Source organism: Thalia democratica, unplaced genomic scaffold, assembly GCF_965202585.1.
Source record: "Thalia democratica unplaced genomic scaffold, ktThaDemo2.hap1.1 HAP1_SCAFFOLD_1330, whole genome shotgun sequence".
NCBI lineage: Eukaryota > Metazoa > Chordata > Thaliacea > Salpida > Salpidae > Thalia > Thalia democratica.
In genome coordinates this window covers 3404-25825 of record NW_028140210.1, presented here as the reverse complement: position 1 = coordinate 25825, position 22422 = coordinate 3404, and the positions used below count along the sequence as shown (strand labels likewise).

General features: G+C 26.9%; 2 protein-coding genes across 2 annotated transcripts; both read right to left on the bottom strand.

Annotated features, from left to right (window-relative positions):
* Positions 1–39: 39 nt before the first annotated feature.
* On the bottom strand, positions 40–15262 carry LOC145848313 (uncharacterized). The gene is made up of 13 exons (XM_082953862.1): positions 15010–15262; positions 14584–14717; positions 14312–14376; positions 13837–13902; positions 13455–13545; positions 10837–11005; positions 9655–9816; positions 7785–7918; positions 6850–7044; positions 6605–6679; positions 5235–5690; positions 4052–5189; positions 40–3977 (listed from the first exon to the last, which is right to left on the bottom strand). Exons 1-13 carry the CDS (start codon positions 15158–15160, stop codon positions 559–561), a joined length of 6255 nt encoding a protein of 2084 aa, XP_082809988.1. The 5' UTR covers positions 15161–15262; the 3' UTR covers positions 40–558.
* Positions 15263–16447: 1185 nt separating this feature from the next.
* On the bottom strand, positions 16448–21177 carry LOC145848314 (uncharacterized; the record flags this gene model as incomplete). Its single annotated transcript, XM_082953864.1, has 2 exons — positions 16448–16871; positions 19676–21177. Coding segments are annotated over 2 exons (1872 nt in total), but the record flags the coding sequence as incomplete, so codon positions are not given.
* Between the last annotated feature and the right edge of the window lie 1245 nt (positions 21178–22422).

Genomic DNA, 22422 nt, shown 5'->3' with positions numbered 1-22422 from the left:
TTTAGAACAAAAATACATAGATATTTTGAAATTAAAGCAGCAAAATATTAACTCAAAATAGTAAGTAAACTAAATTTGAGGCTAAAAAGTCTTTAAATTTACTTTTTCCATTAATATAAATAAACATATCGACTATAGTGACACAAAATAGACATACTCAAGTTTCACAGCAGCAGTTTAAAATAACAAAAAGCAATATACGTACAATGAAACATTAAACAAGACGAACAGGCTAAAATTCATGATTTACAACAAGATCCGGTTCATTTGCTAGGAAGAATTTCCTATATTTTACCAATTAAATAAACGTATCAAAAGGAGTTAATAACCGGTGATGTAGGAAAACACGTCAGCAACATTTGCTAACACTCAAAAAATGTTTGATTAAAATTGAATAGCATTTAGCTTGAAGTTAAATACTACGTCTTGCTTAGTAAAGCAATAATTTTTGCTATACTTATTAGCAATTTAAACTTGAAACCTTTCATTTAAAATATTCACGATATAAAAAATTAGATTAAAACTCTTCGGTCGGTTCAGAGGTACTACCCGCATATTTTAATTTTTAGGAATGTTTTGTAAACTCTCGTTTTCGGCTTGCTTACATAACATACTTTCAATATCATTTTTGACTGTGTCTAGTAAATTTTCGACTATCAAAACATCATTACTTATTTCATCAACTTTCACATCGTCACCGTTGGTTGGCACATCTACGGTTCCATCGAAATTTTCAACCTTTTGTGAATTTCCTTTAGTTTCTCCAAAAGGCATGTGTGGGTTTTGTACTGGTGAGAGGTTTAAATTCTTAGTTTGAAAAATATGTTGATTTTTAAATGTTTCATTAGTTAGTTCAGTTAATGGTTCTTTTTCAACTGTGTTATCAACAACTGGATTTTCAGTAATTTCTAAATCGACTAATTTAATATTTTTGTCTCCGTTTATACTTTGTTGGTCATCTTTTATTGTTTCTGTTGGTTCAACTAATAGTTCTTTTGTGCTATCAGCAACTGGTTTTTCTATAACTTGTGAAACAAATATTTTTGTATTTACTTCTTCATATAAACTTTGTTCTTCATCTTTTACTATCTCATTAGTTTGTTCGACTAATGGATCTTTTTCAATTATCTTATCAACAACTGGTTTTTCAATAACTTCTGAATCAACTTGTTCAATAGTTGTATCTTCTTGATTTAAACTTTGTTCGACATCTTTTATTATCTCATAAGTTGTTTCAACTAATGGTTCTTTTTTTATTGTGTTATCAACAACTGGTTTTTCAATAATCTCTGAATCAACTTGTTCAATATTTTGATCTTCAGCTTTTAATATTTCATCAGTTAGTTCAACTAATGGTTCTTTTTCTATTGCGTTATCAAAAACTGCTTTTTCAATAACTTCTGAATCAACTTCTTCAATATTTACTGGTTGATTTAAGTATTCTTCTACATCTTTTACTATCTCATAACTTGATTCAACTAATGGTTCTTTTACTATTGTGTTATCAACAACTGGTTTTTCAATAACCTCTGAATCAACTTGTTCAATATTTTCTTCTACATTTAAACTTTGTTCTACATCTTTTACTACCTCATTAGTTAGTTCAACTAATGGTTCTTTTTCAATTATCTTATCAAAAACTGGTTTTTCAATAACTTCTGAATCAACTTGTTCAATCTTTACTTCTTGATTTACATTTTGTTCTAAATCTTTTACTATCTCATAACTTGATTCAACTAATGGTTCTTTTGTGTTATCAACAACTGGTTTTTCAATAACTTCTAAATCAACTTGTTCAACATTTACTTCTTGATTTAAATTTTGTTCTTCATCTTTTATCATATCATAAGTTGATTCAACTAATGCTTCATTTACTATTGTCTTATCAACAACTGGTTTTTTAATAACCTCTGAATCAGCTTTTTCAATATTTTCTTCTACATTTAAACTTTGTTCTACATCTTTTACTACCTCATTAGTTAGTTCAACTAATGGTTCTTTTTCAATTATCTTATCAAAAACTGGTTTTTCAATAACTTCTGAATCAACTTGTTCAATCTTTACTTCTTGATTTACATTTTGTTCTAAATCTTTTACTATCTCATAACTTGATTCAACTAATGGTTCTTTTACTATTGTGTTATCAACAACTGGTTTTTCAATAAGTTCTGAATCAACCTTTTCAATATTTTCATCTACATTTAAACTTTCTTTTACATCTTTTACTATCTCATTAGTTGATTCGACTAATGGTTCTTTTTCTTTTGTGTAATCAACAATTGGTTTTCCAACAACTTCTGAATCAACTTTTACAATATTTACTTCTTGATTTATATTTTGTTCTACATCTTTTATCATATCATAAGTAGATTCGACTAATGGTTCTTTTTCTATTGTGTTATCAACAACTGTTTTTCCAATAATCTCTGAATCAACTTGTTCAATCTTTACTTCTTGATTTAAGCTTTGTTCGACATTTTTTAGTATCTCGTTAGTTACTTCAACTAATGGTTCTTTTTCTATTGAGTTATCAGCAATTGGTTTTTCAATAATCTCTGAATCAACTTGTTCAATATTTTGTTCTTTATTTAAATTTTGTTCTTCATCTTTTACTACCTCATTAGTTGATTCAACTAATGGTTCTTTTTCTATTATCTTATCAACAACTGGTTTTTCATTAACTTCTGAATCAACTTGTTCAATATTTTGTTCTTCATTTAAACTTTGTTCTACATCTTCTAATATTTCATTAGATAGTTCAACTAATGGTTCTTTTTCTATTGTGTTATCAACAATTGGTTTTCCATTAACTTCTGAATCAACTTGTTCAATATTCACTTTTTGATTTAAGCTTTGTTCGACATCTTTTACTAACTCATTAGTTACTTCAACTAATGGTTCTTTTTCTATTGTGTTATCAGCAATTGGTTTTTCAATAACTTCTGAATCAACTTGTTCAATATTTTGTTCTTTATTCAAACTTTGTTCTACATTTTTTACTATCTCAATAGTTGGTTCAACTAATGGTTCTTTTTCTATTGTGTTATCAACAACTGGTTTTTCAATAATCTCTGAATAAACTTGTTCAATATTTTGTTCTTTATTTAAATTTTTTTCTTCATCTTTTACTACCTCATTAGTTGATTCAACTAATGGTTCTTTTTCTATTCTCTTATCAACAACTGGTTTTTCATTAACTTCTGAATCAACTTGTTCAATATTTGTATATTCTTGATTTAAATTTTCTTTTACATCTTTTACTATCTCATAACTTGATTCAACTAATGGTTCTTTTTCTTTTGTGTAATCAACAACTGGTTTTTCAATAACTTCTGAATCAACTTGTTCAATAGTTGTATCTTCTTGATTTAGATTTTGTTCTACATCTTTTATCATATCATAAGTTAATTCAACTAATTGTTCTTTTTCTATTGTGTTATCAACAACTGGTTTTTCAATAATCTCTGAATCAATTTGTTCAATATTTTCTTCTTGATTTAAATTTTGTTCTTCATCTTTTACTATCTCATTAGTTAGTTCAACTAATGGTTCTTTTTCTATTGTGTTATCAACAATTGGTTTTTCATTAAGTTCTGAATCAACTTGTTCAATATTCACTTCTTGATTTAAGCTTTGTTCGACATCTTTTACTAACTCATTAGTTACTTCAACTAATGGTTCTTTTTCTATTGTGTTATCAGCAATTGGTTTTTCAATAACTTCTGAATCAACGTGTTCAATATTTTGTTCTTTATTCAAACTTTGTTCTACATTTTTTACTATCTCAATAGTTGGTTTAACTAATGGTTCTTTTTCTATTGCGTTATCAACAACTGGTTTTTCAATAACTTCTGAATTAACTAGTTCAATCTTTGTATTTTCTAACTCTATGATGTCTTTGGGTTCTGGCGATGTCGGTGGAGTATTGTTGTTGTAATTTAAGTTCTGAGGTGATTTTACATCGTTTTGAATTTCACCTGCGAAAAACAATTGTTAAAAAAAAGTTAATAAAACAAACTTACTTGAATTTTTTTTCTAATTTCTTTTTCACCTGGTTCGTCGTCGACAATTATTTTCTCATTAAGTTGCAGTGATGAGCTGGGAACTTCAAATGCAGGACCGTCGTTCACACAGATTTCAATTGTATTTTCACACGTGTCTTGGGCAGAATTGCCCTTTTCAGAGCTTTCTTCAAGTGCAAGTGAGCTTTGAACTTCGTCACTAGTAGAAACTGAATCTTCAGCTAACTCTTTGGAGTTTGCAGATACAGCACTTTCTACTTTTTGCTCGCAAGGTTGACTAGACTTTTCTAATAAATTAATTGCAGCTGGTTCAGCATGAACTTGGTCAAATTTTGTGCTTTCCACTTGCGATATCATTTTCAGCTCTTCGGGTTCATCTAAGGAGTTTGCATCTGAAAGTTCAATAAACTCTTCAGGCATTTGAGAATCCAGAGGATTAACTGTTTGTACAGCATTTTCTGAATCGTTAACTGTTACAGAACTATCGATATCATTTTTAATTATGCTACTGACTTCATCTAAAATAGATTCATTTGATTTAATTACACAAAATTCAGAAGCAGAAACTTCATTTTCTGGAGAAGTTGTGTCAATACCTTCATCTTCTGAATTTTTGTGTACAAGAATCTGTGTTTTGGAGCTTTCTTTTAACTCAGCATTTGTATCTTCAGTAGCAATCTCACTTATCTCTTCGACGATTAAACCATCTACAGAAGCAAAGTCTTCATTTTCTCCAGCTTCTTCATTAGGTGTGTAAGTTTCACTGGTTACTGGGGTTGAAACAACATGTAACTGCTCGCAGGAGCCTTCAAGGACCAACTGTTCTTTTTTTGCAAGTAAATTAGTATCAGCATTATTAGAGTGAATTGTGTTAAGTTTTAAATCATATGTTGAATCTATATCGAGCATAAGTTCGGTATCGTCCTTTTCTGAATTCAATTCATTATTTTTACAGACTTGTTTTATATCAGACGCATCTTCCTCAACTTGTTCAATAATTGCATTCTCTCCCGTCTTTATCGCTTTTGTTTCTGAAAGATCATCATTTTCACACTTTGATTGATCAACTTTGTCGCTAATTGGATCGGCGACAGTTTGTGATTCATTTGTAGAAGTGGCAATATTGTTATCAGATTCTTTAACTAACAGTATAGATTCAGACACATGTTCATTGCAACTTGGTTTTCACTAACTTCTACCTCCTTATTTTACTTGATCTCCAATAACTTTAGCAGCTTCTTCAACTCCAGCCTCTTTAACTGTACTTACATCAGCTTCGACAACCACGTTTGCTTTGCAAACTTTTTCGATTAATTCTGGTGGAGATTGGAGGCGACTAGACTCTTCTAAAGTTCTTTCAACAGAATTTTCAACTACCTGCTGGTCGTCAGTGTTTTCGGATACTTTTTCTTCAGCAAGATCAGACACGGCAATCTCTTCATCAGATTTTGTTTTCTTGAACCAAACAGGCGTCTCATTTTGCTTAGGTTTTTCCTGCTGGATTTTTTCAAGATCAACTTTTTTGAGCTGCACTTGAGAAATCATACTAGTGGTGACGGGCTGGACATTCAGGGATGGAGTATTTTGAGATTCGGACTGCTCAACCTTTTTTAGTTTTGCTCGAGACAATTCGTCTTTCGAGATCATCCCTAGTCTGACGGTCGATTCCTAAAAAGTAAATTTTAATAAAATTTATGACTAAAACTTATACTAGTATTAATTTAGGGAAAAAACTAAAACATTTAAAGATTAATTTTGAAGTACTTTAAAAGATTAAAGATAAAAAACTACTTAGTCTAATCAGGGATTGGAACAGTAAAATATAAAAGTGAGTAATTACAGTAACCTGCCGCGAAGCTACACATATCTAATCAGGGGTCAAAGTTGCTAAGTTACACAGTCCGTACGTAACTTTTGGCCAGCTTCAAGCTTTGACTTTAAATTTATGAAAAACATGTCTGGTTGTCATTTATTAAATATGTCCTTTATTAAATATGTTGTCATTTATTAAATTTGATAAAACAAACAATAAAAATTTAATTAATAAGAATAAATTATAAAAGTTATTTTATAAATATATATTTTTTGGAACTCTTAAAAAAAATAACTTGAAATAAAAATATTAAAAAATATTAGCTAAAATTTATTTTGGACAGAAATATTGATTAGAAAACTCCCGTATATACAGTCATAGCCTAATTAATAATTAATTAATATAACTACTAGACAAAAAGTGTTAGTTTTTACAATCAGTATAAGTTTTTGATATTAAATAAAATGAGCTGCGAACTTAAATACATTTGGGCCTCTTTACTCTAATAGTCAACTTATAAAATACAATATGTCTAAATATAAATTAAGAAAACTACACACCGGCATATACGTTTAATATTTGTAACAAATCAATCTTTTTACAAATAAAAACGTTTTTTAGTAAGTGAAGACAAGATATAACTTAAAAATATCAGAAATATAAATGATAAACTTAATTTTTCTAAAGCAAAGTATACCGCAGGTTACTGTAAATTAGATGATAGCTATTTAATTTATCAGTTGGAGAATAATTACACGCAACTACTAACATTTTCGTTTACAGCAGCAGAGGTTGAGGTTTCTGTAGCATCAACAATTTTTTTAGGTGCAGGAATTTCAGTACTCTGACGGAAATTTTTTAATTTTAAATAAAATTCCAAACTATTCAAACAACTTAAAATTACCCTAAAACAAACTAAAACATTTATTCAAAGCACAATACTATATGACCTATAGAGCAAAAAAAAAGACTTTAAACAACTTTTTAAAATGCTAGCTTCATAAGTTAACTAACATATGTAGTAGTAGTTTCAACGGGAACAATTGTAGGTGACACGGTAACGACCTCTCGTTCAAAGAAGAGGACGCATTTGTTGTGGTCGGAACCGTCCATTTTCATTCTGATGTGAGGTGTCACCAATATGGTGGACAAGTTCCAGCCGAACTGACCGAAATGCAGCGTCTCCTTCTTTATATTTTCGTGCAACGTCTGTAAAATTACAATGTTTAGAATTGATTATAATTAAAAATAATCGATCAATAAAAAAGTTGACTTCAATTCAGAAGTCCGAATTATACTATTAAGTTTTGAATAAGTTTAATATACTTTCTGAAAATAAAAACTATTAAAAAACAAACTATTATTTCAACAAGTTTAAAAAGAAGTTTAGTCAATACTCGAACTAACATTAAGACTAATTAAATATAAATATTATCTATCTGTTAAGTATTAAAAACACAATGTACAAAAAACTGTAAATAAATTCTTATACTTATCTAACAACTATTCTCAAAAGAAATATTGAAAAATATTTCTAATGATGCTGATGAAATTAGATGTATGCAGTGTGCAAAATTCTTTAGTAAATCGATGCAAATACAATTTTAAATAATGTTTAAAACGTTTCTCAAACTAACATTCTGTAAAAAAAGTCGAACAGAACAAAAACAAATGCTATCAAAGAAAAAAACTTTAAAAAATTATTTACAGTCATCATGAAAAAAAAAAAATTAAAAAAACTTGTCTTGAAATAATCGTATTGTGTAAAAGTAGTGTGGAGTATAATCATAACTCGGGATAGTCTATAAAGTTTGCATACATAATAATACCTTATTAAAAAACAAAATACTACTAAACTATTATTAACGTAGCTTACAAGAAAATAAGTCTAACAGCTTTAAATTTATTTAAACTTTTAATCTAAAAAGCGTAATGTTGTTCAAACTGACTTTGTCAAGAGCAGTCCAAACTTGTCTCACAAGTCCTTCAAATTTAGGCTTCTTATTTATATTTTTCTCATAAACCCAAATTGTGTTGACTTGAAACTTTCTTTTTTTACTTCGTCCTAAAGTTAGCGTAGACCCTTTGTGAAATAGATATATTATAACCTATAACTATTACTCTTTATTCATTTTCTTAATATCAAAAGCTTAATAATTAAGATAATCCGAGTCATTTATTTTGAGTTTATTTTGAGATGAATCATAAGCTATACATTATTAAATATTACCAAACTTTTAGAACATTCGTAAAAAAACAATGATATAATTTATTTTTAATAAGTGCAATAGAAATTTTAGCAAAATTTTAAACACAAATGGTCGCATCCTTAAGATAAAATTAGCTTACTATCGTATTAAAAGATAACTTTAAGACTTTACTTTTGCTTGATTGCACTTTTTTAACTTAGCTTTTATAAAAAACTCATAAAAAAGTATCTGAATTGTACAAAATTTATCGCAGTATAATAAAATTTTATTTATTCCATATTATAGGGTCACGTACACTGGCAGCTAATACATGTTAATTTTTGGTTTTTTTTAACGTTACTATCTGTATCATTTTGTGCAACAGTATAGCAAAAATTTTACAAAAAAAAATTATAAAAATAAAACGCTAAAGAACTGGTTACTGTTTCAAACGGAAATATGGAAATTTGTAGAAAACTTTATCAACAAAATTTTATGGCAACGTTTATACAGGGTTGCCACTAGTATTTTCCAAATTTTTTAAAGGTTTTTAAAAGTACAAATTTTTGAGTCTATATTTAGTTTAAAGTTAAGTTTAAGGTAAGAAACTGTGTTAAATAGTATAAAAACATTGAAAAGATACTCTAAAGCTATTTTAAATGTGTTTTTTAATAACAAAATTTTTGATGATGACAATAAATTTTTGTCTATATGCTAGATTTTTAGAATCAAGTCGAAATTTTACGACTTAACATGTTTAAACTGTTAAAAATTCCAGGTTTCTTCGCGATTTTTGTTCAAAATTCCAGGTTTTTCCAGGTAAAGTGGCAGTCGTCCTGTTATAGCATTGGTCTTACAATGTGAATAGAAATTAATTTACTGTGTACATAAAAAATATTACAAATTAGTAAAAAAAAATTGTAACACAAATTAACTATTTTTAACACTGCTTAAAATTATTTTAAAATTTCGTAAAACAATCTAAGAAATAAGGGATTTTTTTGAAACTTTCGTTGTCATAAAAAACAAAAAAATGTTATATACTTACAAATTACTAAGGATAATATTCAAAACATGTGTTTATTTAAACTAATAAAGTTTAACATTTAGTTCGTTTAAAAAATTGTAAAATTTGTATATTGAGAATTTAGATATATCTCAAAATTCAAGCATTTTTATTATAATTGAAGATAACTTAGGGTACTGAATCATTATAATAAAAATAGATTTTACCAAAAAAAAAATTTAAATTCAGCTAAAGACCCACATACAGTCACCTCTCGCGAATCTACGCACATTGTAACTATATCATAACTTACACTAGATATCCTGGTGTTTGTAATGAAGAGTAAAAAAAGGTTTGATGTACAATTGACGAAAGATTTGAAACTTACACTATATTTTCTGAGGCGATTATTTTTTAATTTAAAAGGGGGAGATTATGAAAATTAAATTTGGGAAATCCTGGTATAAAAACTATTAATAGTAGCTTTAAAAAAGATAGTGTTTATACTTACTTTAATGACATTTCTACTACTCATAAAAAATATATTAAAAGGTGCATATCTTTAGATTCTATACTTTAAATAACTAAATTTTAGTACACTCTTTAGCATAAAACTACAAACACCTTTAAAGTTGAATGGTTTTGGAGGGTCTGTGAGACTGATAACGTCAACAATTGAGGCATCTTCTTTGAACATATCGAGCCACTCATGATGACATGTTGTGTTTGTCATTCTGTTTGAGTGTGGCAGTGACATTTTCTTCTTGTTTATCTTTAGCATTTTTTCTGTGGTTTTTTTAACTTTACTACTTGGTCAACTGTTAGCTTATAATAATACAATATATACTTTTTACGAGAGTATAAATAAAAAAACACACAATATCAAAAATTTGTTGAAACATTTTTGAATTTCATATTAATATATAATATAACTCTGACAACTAACTATTTCAAATTTTCACAAATATAAAAATGTAAATTGCTTCAAAAAGTATGATACTTATTTTTATCTTTAATGCTTGAAATGTACGACTGCTAATGAAACAAACACATATAATAGTATATTTTATCTTAACTTCTGTGAGAAAAATACTCAAACATAGATGAAACTGTTTTAATTCTACTTAATACAGAAACACGAAATGCATGGCATTAAATACAGCTTGTCCCTTTCAAATACAACTTTAATAATTTCAAGTTTCAACACAAAACAAGAATTAAATCGATAAATAACTTATATAAACAAAGAAAACTTTGTTGCCATAAAAGTTTTTATTCCTTGACAGAGATTTGAGATTTGAAAAAAAATATATATTAACGTTACAAAAAATTTAAATTTTATAATTTCGGAAAGTCACAAAGACTTAGCATTGGTGATCTATCATCAAAAATTATTAGTACTGAAACTATAACCAAACAATTTATTTATATGTACCAAACAATAAATAAATCATTAAAAAACCATTTTTGCCACCATTAACTTTAGCAACAGGACTTCTACTTTTACTGAAGTCTTTAGAGAAGTCTACCATCTTGAATTTCTGTTCTAAAATTTGAAGGGAATTGAAAGAATTCTCGATTATTAAAACTATCTGACTAAATAGTAAGAACTGAATATAGCTTTTAGGTGTAAACTAACTAGCTTTCAAAATAAAACTACAGCAATGCATTTATTAAAAAGGCAGTCGTACAATTGAGTAAGTACAAAAAATACTTAACTTTAATCCCCATTATAAACTAAAGATGATGGTTTTAAAAGACAATATAACTCTTTTGCGATTAATACAGAAACAAAATACTAATAACCTTTATAATTAACTTTGATAACTTCAGCGTAGTACTCATATTTGTTTGGCTTGTCGGAACTTTCAGTTGACTCCACAGAAAATACAAGCACAACATCTAACTGATTATGTTCCTTGTTATCGTGGATTATACTACGTAGTTTTGATCCTTTGCTGGATTCTTCTGATATCTACACGCGCAAAATTGGTTAAAGTGTTTTGTTTTACAATTGTAAACATTTATTTTAACTTAAAATTGGAGTTTAATTTCTTTACGAAATTCATTACTCTATTAGTGTGAAATAATACATTTACCATTATTAGAAACATACCACTAATCAAAAAAAAATCTAGTAAATTTATAAATGAGATTAAAACCTATCCTGAATCACTACAAACAAATTTTAATTTATGAATAAAGATTTTTTTCAATTTATCAAGGCGTTGAAGCAGTTCTAGCAAAAAAGGTGGAAACAGTAAATACAGATGTACTACAATAAAATTAAGAAATGCTGAATTAAAGCTCTGAGTTTTGAAAACACAAATTTGTATAATTTTTACAAAAGAACTCCAAAGAGTTTGAACTAGCATGAGTGAGTGGCGATGTTGTTTAAAATTAGACACTATTACTAAAGGGGACGGGTCAAATATGCACGACGACACTTTTGCACGAGAGTAAAAATAAAATAAATTAATAAAAAGAAATTTCAAACCAAGGGTGAGGGTTAGGGGTAACAGTTACAGTAAAAAAATAATAATAACCAAAATAATAATAATTAAAATATATATATATATATATACCGACTTAGGGTAAGGGGTAACAGTGAATTAAAAATAATAATAATAAAAAGTAGAAAAAGTTACCGTCCAAAGGTAAGGGGTAACAGTGATAGCAAAATAAAATAAGTTGCTCAACCCATGAAAAAAAAGTCTTCGTGCAATATTTACCCTTCGTACATTTTTGACACCTACCCGTTACTAGTAGGGTTTAAGTATTATTAATGGTATAGGAGAAATAGATCACTTTTTAAGCTAATAATAACAAATTTACACAGTACTCTTTCTTTTTTCTACAACAAACTATAGTAATTATTCTTATTTTTAATAAACACCTACTTTAGCTTCAATTCTTTTCTTACAGTATTTATTTTTTCACAGAGCTCCGTTGAAGTGTTTTAACTTGTTAACACAGAGAAATATGTGTTATTTTAGTAAAGAAAGCGTACTGTGTAAATTTGTTATTCTTATATATACCAGTGAGCTTGTTTCGCTAAGATCTTTAATTTATGGTAACTTTTAAGATATATATAAAAATAATAAACGTTGGAGAGTTTCATTGTTCCTCATGGAAGGCTCGAACTAAAAGAGAAAAAAAAACTATTTTATTATAAATCTATATCTTTTTACAACTTTTGCGCAATCTTTTTTTAAAACTTTCCTAGTCTAATCTCTACAAAGCTTTTAGAAAATCTCTCGAAAGGATTGTTAAAATCTTAAACTTTTTTTCCAAAAACCATTTGCATTTTTAAATCTCAACAATTTTAATTTTTATAATTTTATTTTATACATAAGGTTATGCTGATTATTCAAGAAATTATCAAAAGTGAAACAAGAATAAAACTGCTGTTTATAAAACTTATATTTCAATCGATACCAGAGCATCTCCTTAATAGATTATATCGCGTCAAATAATTCGAAGATAGCTGATCATAATGGACGAGACAAATGTAGTGCTCTTTTCGATCTATTGCAAGAATGTTTGCCGTGTCAGAACTCATACATCAGGAATTTTTTCAAAGTTCTTAAGAGGTGTGCTCTATAGCTTAGAATCGATTGTACGCGACGAAGAAAAAAAAGAACTTAAACACACAAGTAGCAGTAAATTGAAAAATAGCTTTATTGATAACTTATTAACTTACTTTCGTTTTTAACTAAGTTTGAATGGCTTGTGTTATATAATCTTTTATAATAACGTAATAAAATGTTAAAATTTTAATTAAGTATATCAAACAACATTTTTACTTTTTATTTCACTTTTAATAAGGGATTGAATAGTACAAAATTCTTAAAGTATTAAATAAATTAAAAAAAAACTAAAAATGTAATGAATTTAAGTTGCAAATAGTTTTTTAATACTACAAAATATCTTCCGATGTTTTAATTTTTTTTTAAACAAACTTTAAACTAATAATATTCTTAATCTTTATTATCTTAATTACCTTTTACGAAAGAATTTTCTAAAAATTGCTAGAAATGGACTACCTTTGTATAAATTATATGGTGAGGTTTTGTAAAAGATGATTATAGCACAATCAGTCAAACCTATCTTAAATTAATAAATTATGGATTAATAATGACTTAGTTGAAAACTTTTAATATTTTCAGTATTTGAATAAACTTAAACTAAAAATTGCTTTTTTTTTTCCTGCAGTTGGTTTTTGTACTATTTATGTACTACTTTCGACTTCGAATAAAAAAGCATAGATGTTTTGTAACATTTATTCTAATTTTCGACTGGTACATAAATTATTAAAACTATTTTACTAAATTACAATATCTAAACTATAATAGCTAAAAGAATAGCAAGCTATAAAGTTGGTTTTTATAGTAAGAGTCTTAAAATATACATCGACAACTTACAAAACTTTCGAGCAACTTTACTGTTTTTGCTACATCTTCATCAATACTTCGAGAAAATTTGCACGTGTAGAACTTAGTTGATGGTTCCATCCTGTTTTGATTGATTTTATTGAGATCTCTTTCACAAACTATAGTAAAATATAATTAGAACACATAAACATTAAAACAGGACTGAACTTAAGCTAAAGTTGATTAAATTTTAATGCCCATATAAGACGTTTTCAAACCAAAAAACCTTTTATTTCTTAGAGCTCTTTATTATACAAGCAAACTATTTCTAAAAAGAATTCAAAAGGTTGTAAATAAAAGATTAATAATGTTATCATTTTTGTTAGTTTAAAATAATTGAAAATACTTTTACAAAACTTGTTTACACACTAACATCAAATTTATAATCGTTTTCTGGGCATCCATCTTTTCAAGTTGTAGTTGTTTCATTGACTCAGGACTAAATAGTTCAATATTACTTAGCAATTATTGTTTCTAACTCAAACTTTTCTAAATATTTAATTTCTAAATATTTTTATTTTTTATAGCTTATAATCCTTTTATTAATTATGGTGAAAAATATGTTTACTTAGTGCTTAGTTAATATGTAGTATTCAAAAAACTATCACATTAAGTGTGTAGACTGTTCTATTATATCAAAACTTATAAATTTAAACTAGTATAAAGTGCACAACTGCAATTGTAATAATTTTAATTATGTAATTTAGTAAAAATAATTTAAAAATTTTTGAACTAATACTCTTTTAAGTGAGGTTAGCTGTGAATGTGATGTTAAAAAGTAGTTAATAGAATACATTAAGCATCTAAAACGTAAATTATTTGACACTACTTAATGTTATTGAAACAACCTTAAATTAGCTCTATTTAAAATGACGGTGTGAGTTGTTTCTTTATTGCTAGATTTATCTTCTCCCTAAAACAAAGTTGAGAATAACAAATTAAAACTAACACGAAAAAATTCAATTTACAACTTTGTTATTTTACTTAAAACTAACTAAAATATTTCTAAAACTTAACATAGTCTAATATTAATTAAAAAATATTAATTAAGCACATCAGCCAAATTTTGTATAATATATATATACAAATAACTTTCATAATTCCAATTAAAAAACGCAACCTCAGTATATACCAGGCGCTTTCCAAAATTAGAAGCTTGGTCTTTCTTTTTGGAAGTTACATAACAAAGTCGAAAATTTTGTTTGCTTGCATCTAATAGAACTTTGTTAATTGATTTAGGCTTCATGCTGCCCTCTAGAATAAATTAAAATTTATTTTTGTTTATAACAAAAAAAAACTGTGTAGCATTAATTTGAAAAACGAAGTGTAATAAAAAAGTTTTTGTTAAAACAATTAATTAATTACTAAGTTATTTATACATAATCATAAACCTATACATAAACTTTTTACATTATTTAACATGTACAAATTTAACACTTTAAGTAGATATTCATTATCACTTTTATTTCATAAAATTTATGAACCGACTAAAAAAGTTATCATAACTTTTCGTTTTTTTTATTTTAGTAATTAAATACAAGCGTACCATCATTGTTTTCGTCTGCAATGACAACGTCCAACGCTGCATAATCGCAGCTACCACCGCGATACTTGCGTATTTCGTCGACAGGTAAGTAAGATTGTGTGTACTCATCCGTGACTAGTACATCGGCCGGTTTGGAGTTTTTGTTGCCCATGGTTACGACAAAACTATACACTGTGACTACGATTAATTATCAGTGGGATGCAAGGCAGGCAATTTATACAGTTACTACAATTAATTTACTACGAAATGTGACTGTGACCTCAGCCTGATTTCCTGTAAAACAAAATTGATGAGCCATACTAACTTTTAGAAGAAAACATAATCTATAAAATAAACAAAACCTTTTGTTTTTAGCTTATGTTAATATAAAGTAACATTTAAAATATAAAACATTTGTAAAAATATTAAAACTAAATAAAGAAAAAAAAAGTAATTATAAACAAACAAAAAGTTATAACAGTTTTAATTATAACACTTGCAAAATACTTTAAAAACTTATAAAAACAAGCTGATACCTAAAAAGTCAAAACAGTTCTTAGAAGTTTTAATTTAACTATATTTTAACTGCTTCCAACTGTGTACTTTTTAAACTTTGAACTCATATATGTATGACAAGAACAGTAAATTGATAATCAGTGTTTTAAAACAATCAAATTTGTGTTTTGTAAAATATAATAGTAATGAAACAAATAATAAAAAGATAATTAGTTTATAGTTTATACAGTATATATTAGATAAGACAACCTTAAAACACAGTAAAAACGTAAAAAAAAACTAGATAAAGTTAAAATTAAACAAATAAAATAACTTTTTGTTAGCAACAGTTCAACTGCAATTTCGAAATCTCATTCAAAATCTAAACTGAAATTTTCCGAAAAAATCTGATTTGAAATTCTTGCATATTAATATATTTGAGGTAAAAATTTACTTTTGTTTTAAGGCACTGAAAATAAACTGCATATTTAAAAGTTCAACATAGTAAAACAGTGTTTTGTTTAAAATCAGCGCAAAAAAAAAAATTAAACTTAGTCTTACAAACACAAGAAATAAAATTCGCCTCGTTCAGAGCATTCGCAGAAGTAAAAAGAGAGAAAATCAGTAAAAAGATATAATTACATCACACTAAAGGATTCGCAATGTAAAAAATTTAGAAAATTACTTTTCTTTATTTAATAAACAGTATGTTTTCGCTTACAAATCGAATCCTGATTTTGTGTTAATATAACTTTTACTTATATTATTGTTTATTTATTTTAATTAAAACTCTCAAAAAAAAAAAAAACTTTGTTAATAGTTTGATATTAAAATGAAGCAGCGATAAAAAAGTTAAATATTTTTTTATAATTATATGCTCAGTTTTAAGGCACTGACTCTTTTAATTAATTTTATAATTAAAAAAAAATATTTTAGTAACTTTCGAAACAAATGATAATACGTTTATTCTAATGTATTGAAAATACGACCTATTTTATATTTACACTATATAATTGTTTTAAGATGTATCAACTTCGTATAAGCTAGAGTTTTCGTTTAAATTTTGTTGACTACCACTTTCCACTAACTGATTAAAATAGTTAACAGAATTATCTCCTAACTGCATCAAATTAATTTCCTGTTCGTTTTCAACAAACACTTGAGTAGAGTCTCTGATGTCAGCAGAATACTGCCGTTCCATATCAATTTCTGCTTTCTCGAATTCTTCCAACTCTATCTCAGTTTCCACGAGTCTCTCGTTCATTTCAAACGAGTCTATGCTACAAACTTCACTTTGTTGTAAGTTGGTTAGGTGCTTGTTGTATAGTACTTGAGGTGTTAAATCAGCTGTAGTTGGTTCGCCCATCTCTGGAGTGGGACTTGAAAACCTGATTTATTAATTATACTTATTAAATTCTATTTAAGAAATAAACAACAGTTTTACTAGCAAATAAACTGATGATACAACAACAAATAAACAAACTAAATGTTCAAAATTATGCTTTTTTAAGTATTTACTAAATACAAAAATCAAATATGTAATCAAGAGAAATAAAACTAGTTATAAATTTTAATTACTACAAATACATGGTTGCCACTCATCAAGCTGAGAAAAATTTCCTGACTTTTCTAAATCAGTTTTACTTATATAAGTTTTCACTTAGTTTAATAAAATACTACCCAAACTATTTAATATTAAATCCTTAAATTAAAAATCAATTAAAAAAGAATATACTTAAGTAACTGTAAAAAAAAGACATAAAAAAGTAAACTATATATTTTGGGTAGTACTTTATTAAACTAAGTGAACAATTTATACAAGTAAAACTGATTTAGAAAAGTTGATTTTACTTTGACATAAAAAGTTTATACACATGTGTTCCATTAGAGGAAACGATAAACATGGTAGCAAACGATGTATACTCAAAAGAAAATCTTTCAGTATTTACAAAATCAAAAATAACAAAAAAGGTATTCAAGAACATACTGAAAACTTGCTCACAGAGCATCTTCTGTTTTAATAATCAAGTATTCAAACAAATAGATGGACTATCTATAGGATCGCCATTGACTTCCCTTTTGGCCAATTGATTCGTTAGCAAATTAGAAACAGGTCTTCTAAATGAAATTCAACCTAAAATGTACACGAGATATGTGAACGACATTTTTACTATCTTCTCAAATGAAGAAATGGCAAATGAATTCAATCAAAAATTAAGTACTTTACATCAAGATATTGTTTTCACAATGGAAACAAGTACATCAAATAAACTTCCTTTTTTTGACATAAGTGTTAAGCTGGAAGAGAACAGATTTACTACCTCAATTTACAAGAAACCATCAAACATAGATGTTCTATTAAATTTTCACTCTTGTACCCCGCAATCATGGAAGAAAAACTTGATTAGACAATTGTTCATCAGAAATAAAAGATTAGTGTCAGAAGAACTACAGAACCTAGAAACAAATAGAATAAAGAATCTTCTTTTCAGAAACAGTTATCCGATTAATTTCATTAACAATGAAATAGAAAAACTTCAAAAATTAGAAGATAAGCCACAAATTCCTAAACAACAGTATTTAACAGTTCCTTATATAAAAAAGGTTTCAGAAAAATTGAGCAGAAATATAACAAAAAATTTGGAAACAATTGGAATTAATATCAAAGTAGCTTTCAGAACATCTAAAGTTGGAAATTATTTTTCATTGAAAGAAAAGATCAACAAACTCTACAGAAATTGCATCGTTTATAAGTTTCAATGTCCAGGTGACCTGGATACCCAATATATTGGAGAAACGGAGCGACAACTGTTCGTCAGAATTAAAGAACATACAAAACCTACAAATAGTGCAGTTTTTTCACATATAGAACAATGTAGAATCTGTCAGAATCATAATGATATTTTTAATTGTTTTGAGGTAATTAAATTTTGTAAAAATAGAAATGTTTTACTTGCAGTAAAGGCTATTATGATTAAAAAAATTAAACCTAAACTTAACCACCAACTAGGTCCTGATAAAGGATCTAGAATTACACTTAACATTTTTAAATAGTCCATTTTTGTTCTAATTATCTATTTTAGTTTTTATGAATAGTCTGATTAGTTTTATATTGATTGCTTCTTTAGTTTACTCGTATTTTGTTTGATTAATTAATTTTTGTGAGTATTTATTTTGTTTTGACAAGGAGATTAGTTAAATTTTGAAAGCATTCTCAATAAACCGTTTAAATGAAAAAAAAATTTGTTGTTAGCAATTAATTGGCAGATAAAATCATGTAAACACCTTTCGCTATAAACTATATATCTGTTGTATAAAATAATTCCTCTTATAATTTAGTATAAAATTTGTAACAAAAAGTTACTCTACAAAAAATACACATAATAAGTAAATTTAATCTTGGCATATACCTCTCTTATAACTTAATTTATAAATTTAAATAACTTTGAAAAAATTATAAAGAGGTAAAGTATACACAACTTGTTACATAAAATACTAAACAAACTGCTTAGTTATAAAGAACTCAATAATTTAAATAAAAAACACTTTGATTTTAAAATTATGCTTGATAAACTTTTGTGTATATATCACTGTTTCACTATGGCAATGTCCTTGCTACAGATCATCAATACTAAAAAGCTTACAAAATCTGCTTGTTCAAGTAGGGTACTTGTTCAATAAGTTAATAGAAAATTTTTGCAGTTTTATAAAGGATATTTTACTAATTTATACCAGGTGAAGGCAATGGAAATAAAAATAAATATTTTTGTAAACTTCTAAGAAAATTTTGTAATTTTTTTCTGACTTTAAAGGACTTTTAATTAAATTTTACCATTTGAAGGCTTTGGAAAACAAGGAATTTTGTAAATTTAAACTGACTTTTTTTTTAATTTTATCAAATTTCCTGACTTTTCCTGACTTTTTTTCAAAACCCCCCATTTTTTCCTGACTTTTGTCATTTTTTAAAATTTTTCCTGACTTTTCCTGATTTCCTGACCGAGTGGCAACCCTGCAAATATTGTAGGTCGATTTAATCTAAAACTTTTAAACTATGAAATGCTTCTAATTCTAAATATATACAAAAGTCGAAACAAGTATTCGAAGCATAGACCAAATATATAAATGAGAATGTTTAATTTCCTAATAGATTAAACTGTTTTAAAATAAGTAATTTATAGATTAAACTTCTTACCTGTTAGATACGCTGGTAGTTGTGTAACAGTCTGCAGTTTGAAAAGAAGTACATTTTTCATCTGTAATCACGTCGTCTTCATTAGCAAGGGTTGAGTCCATGTTTTTTTCACTTAAGTTAGGCGAGGGAGATTCTTCTCCAAATGCCGAGTAGTAGGAGCTGTAGGATTTATTCAAATCATTGCTTACTTGCGACTGATCAGACACACTCAGACTACTGTTAGATCCACTAATAATTGTCGTGTAATTATCTTGGTCAGTCTTATCATGAAAAGACAAACAAGGGGTACTTTCATCTATGGAAGTGTCTTCAAACTCGTACAAGTTTAAATTATCATCCATTTGGTAGTAATCATTTGTAGTAGATTCAATACATTGAAAAACACCTGAACAGCTTTCTTCTTCATACTGGTAATTTTCTTCTGATTCGAGATGATTTTCTTCTGATTCGAATTGACTTTCTGCTCTTCCAAAATGATAATCTGCTGTTTCTGTTTGGTAATCTTCTACTTCAAGTGTACTTTCTCCTATTACAAATTTATTTTGTTCTAATCCGTGACTATTTTCCGCTGTTTCTAATTTACTTTCTTCTGATTTTAGCTGATTTTCTTGTGATTCGAGACTATTTTCCTCTGTTTCTAATTGACTCTCTTTTAATTTTAGATCATTCTCTTTTGCTTGAAGTTGAGAATATTTTACTTTAAGTGTATAATCTTCTGATTTAAAATTATTTTCATCTGTTTCAGATTGACTTTCTGTTGTTTCTGTTTGGTAATCTTCTACTTCAAATGTATTTTCTCTTATCATAAATTGATTTTCTTCTGGTTCGTGACTATTTTCTTCGTTTTTCGATTCACTTTCTTCTGATTTTAGTTGACTTTTTTCTGACTTGAAATTATTTTCTCCTGTTTCAGATTGACTATCTGCTGTTTCAAACTGATAATCTTCTGTTTTTATTTGATAATCTTCTACGTCAAGTGTATCTTTACCTATCATAAATTGATCTACTTCTGTTTCGAATTGATTTTCTTGTGACACGAGACTATTTTCATCTGTTTCTAATTGACTCTCTTCTAATTTTAGATCATTTTCTTTTGCTTCAAACTGAAAATCTTTTAGTTCAAGTGCATTTTCTTCTACCAAGGGTTGATTCTCTTCTGCTTCAAGTTCATTTTCTTCAGTTTCATCAGAATCAATACTTATCCAATTAGACTCAGATTGGCAACTAGAAGTTTTTGATACAGAGTTTGAGCAGGAACTAGTTTGATTTAAAATTGGAAGTTCGCTGCTTAACATACAATGATTGTTAGAAATTTTATTAGTAAATTTAGATGAGCTTTGAAATAAACACTTTTCTTTTTCTTCTGGTGAAATAAAATTTATATCTGAACAAGTCTTGCTTAAATACAATGACTCGTTTTTGCAATTAAGTGAATAAGCTTCCACTAAATTATTTTCATTTTCATTATCACAAGTTGCAATGGTCTTTGAAGAACCTTCTACCTAAATTTAAAAAAAAAATTATTAAAAACTCAAATATTAAATCATTATTAAAAAGTACTATCTTAGAAACTAGTGGTAAGCAACATACAGCTAATTATATTTTAGTAAGAAAAAATTGTGTTAAACAACCAAATGTAAAACATTCTAATAAAACTTACAGTTATGACATAAACTTGGTTGTGAGTAAACTGTGGTTTTAATTTTTATTACTTTTTTGTTTTAATTTGGCTTTTAAAAAATTTAAAGAAATCTTTTGTATAAGTTTACAAAAGTAAAGCGGTCTCGAAATGCCTAGTACATCCAGCCCATTAGAAACAACATCTGGCTCGAAGAAGTTGCCTACACCAAGTATAATTATTTTTTGTATTAGCACCAAAACAATGCATTTAAATAAAACATACAAAAAAACTCCTTTACAAATAAATATTCAATGGCAAATGTTTATTAAATTTTTCTAGTATAACTCTGTTTCAGTACTTGTGATAAACTTATTGGGACATTTTAGGTAAAGAAGTTTTATCGTTTTTTCAAAGATTTCGATTCGATTATTCAAATACTAAATCTTTGTATTAATAAGTATTTCTTAGAAAAATACAAAATTGAAAAAATTTAAAAAGAGTCATCGCTAAATAAAAGAAAAGAAAGACAGCAACCTTGTCTTCACAACCAAAATATGTATTTAAAACAAACAAAAAATATTGAGCAATAACAAAAATAGCAACAAAATAAAACTAAAAATAAGGACAAACAAGACAAAATATAAGTTAACTTGTACAGAAGTTGTTTTGAAGATTAGCTATCTAAAATTATTCAATTCTATTTGACATATCATAATATGTATTTTTGTGATTCTTTAAAAAACTACGTTGCTAACTTTATTATTGTTCTGATGAAACGCTTAAAGCGTAGAAACAAATCAAAAATTAGTTGTTTTTTGTATTTTAAATATAAGTATTTCTAAATTAAAACTGAATTTTTATCCTTATCAAAGCATAATTTTTGATTTACAACTTAACTTAAGCAAAAGTTAAACAAAGACTGTAAATTTTACAGTGTAAAACATATAATTAATTATCTTCCAAACTTTGGTTTATATTTGATACGAAAAAAATTATTTTTTGAACCTGCACTAAATACAATTAAATCATAGCCGCTAAGAACGCTAATTTAAATAGCGTTATTTAAAATTAAAAATAAAAGGTATCAGCAGTATAAAATAAAATTAACTGAGGTGAGCAACTTACC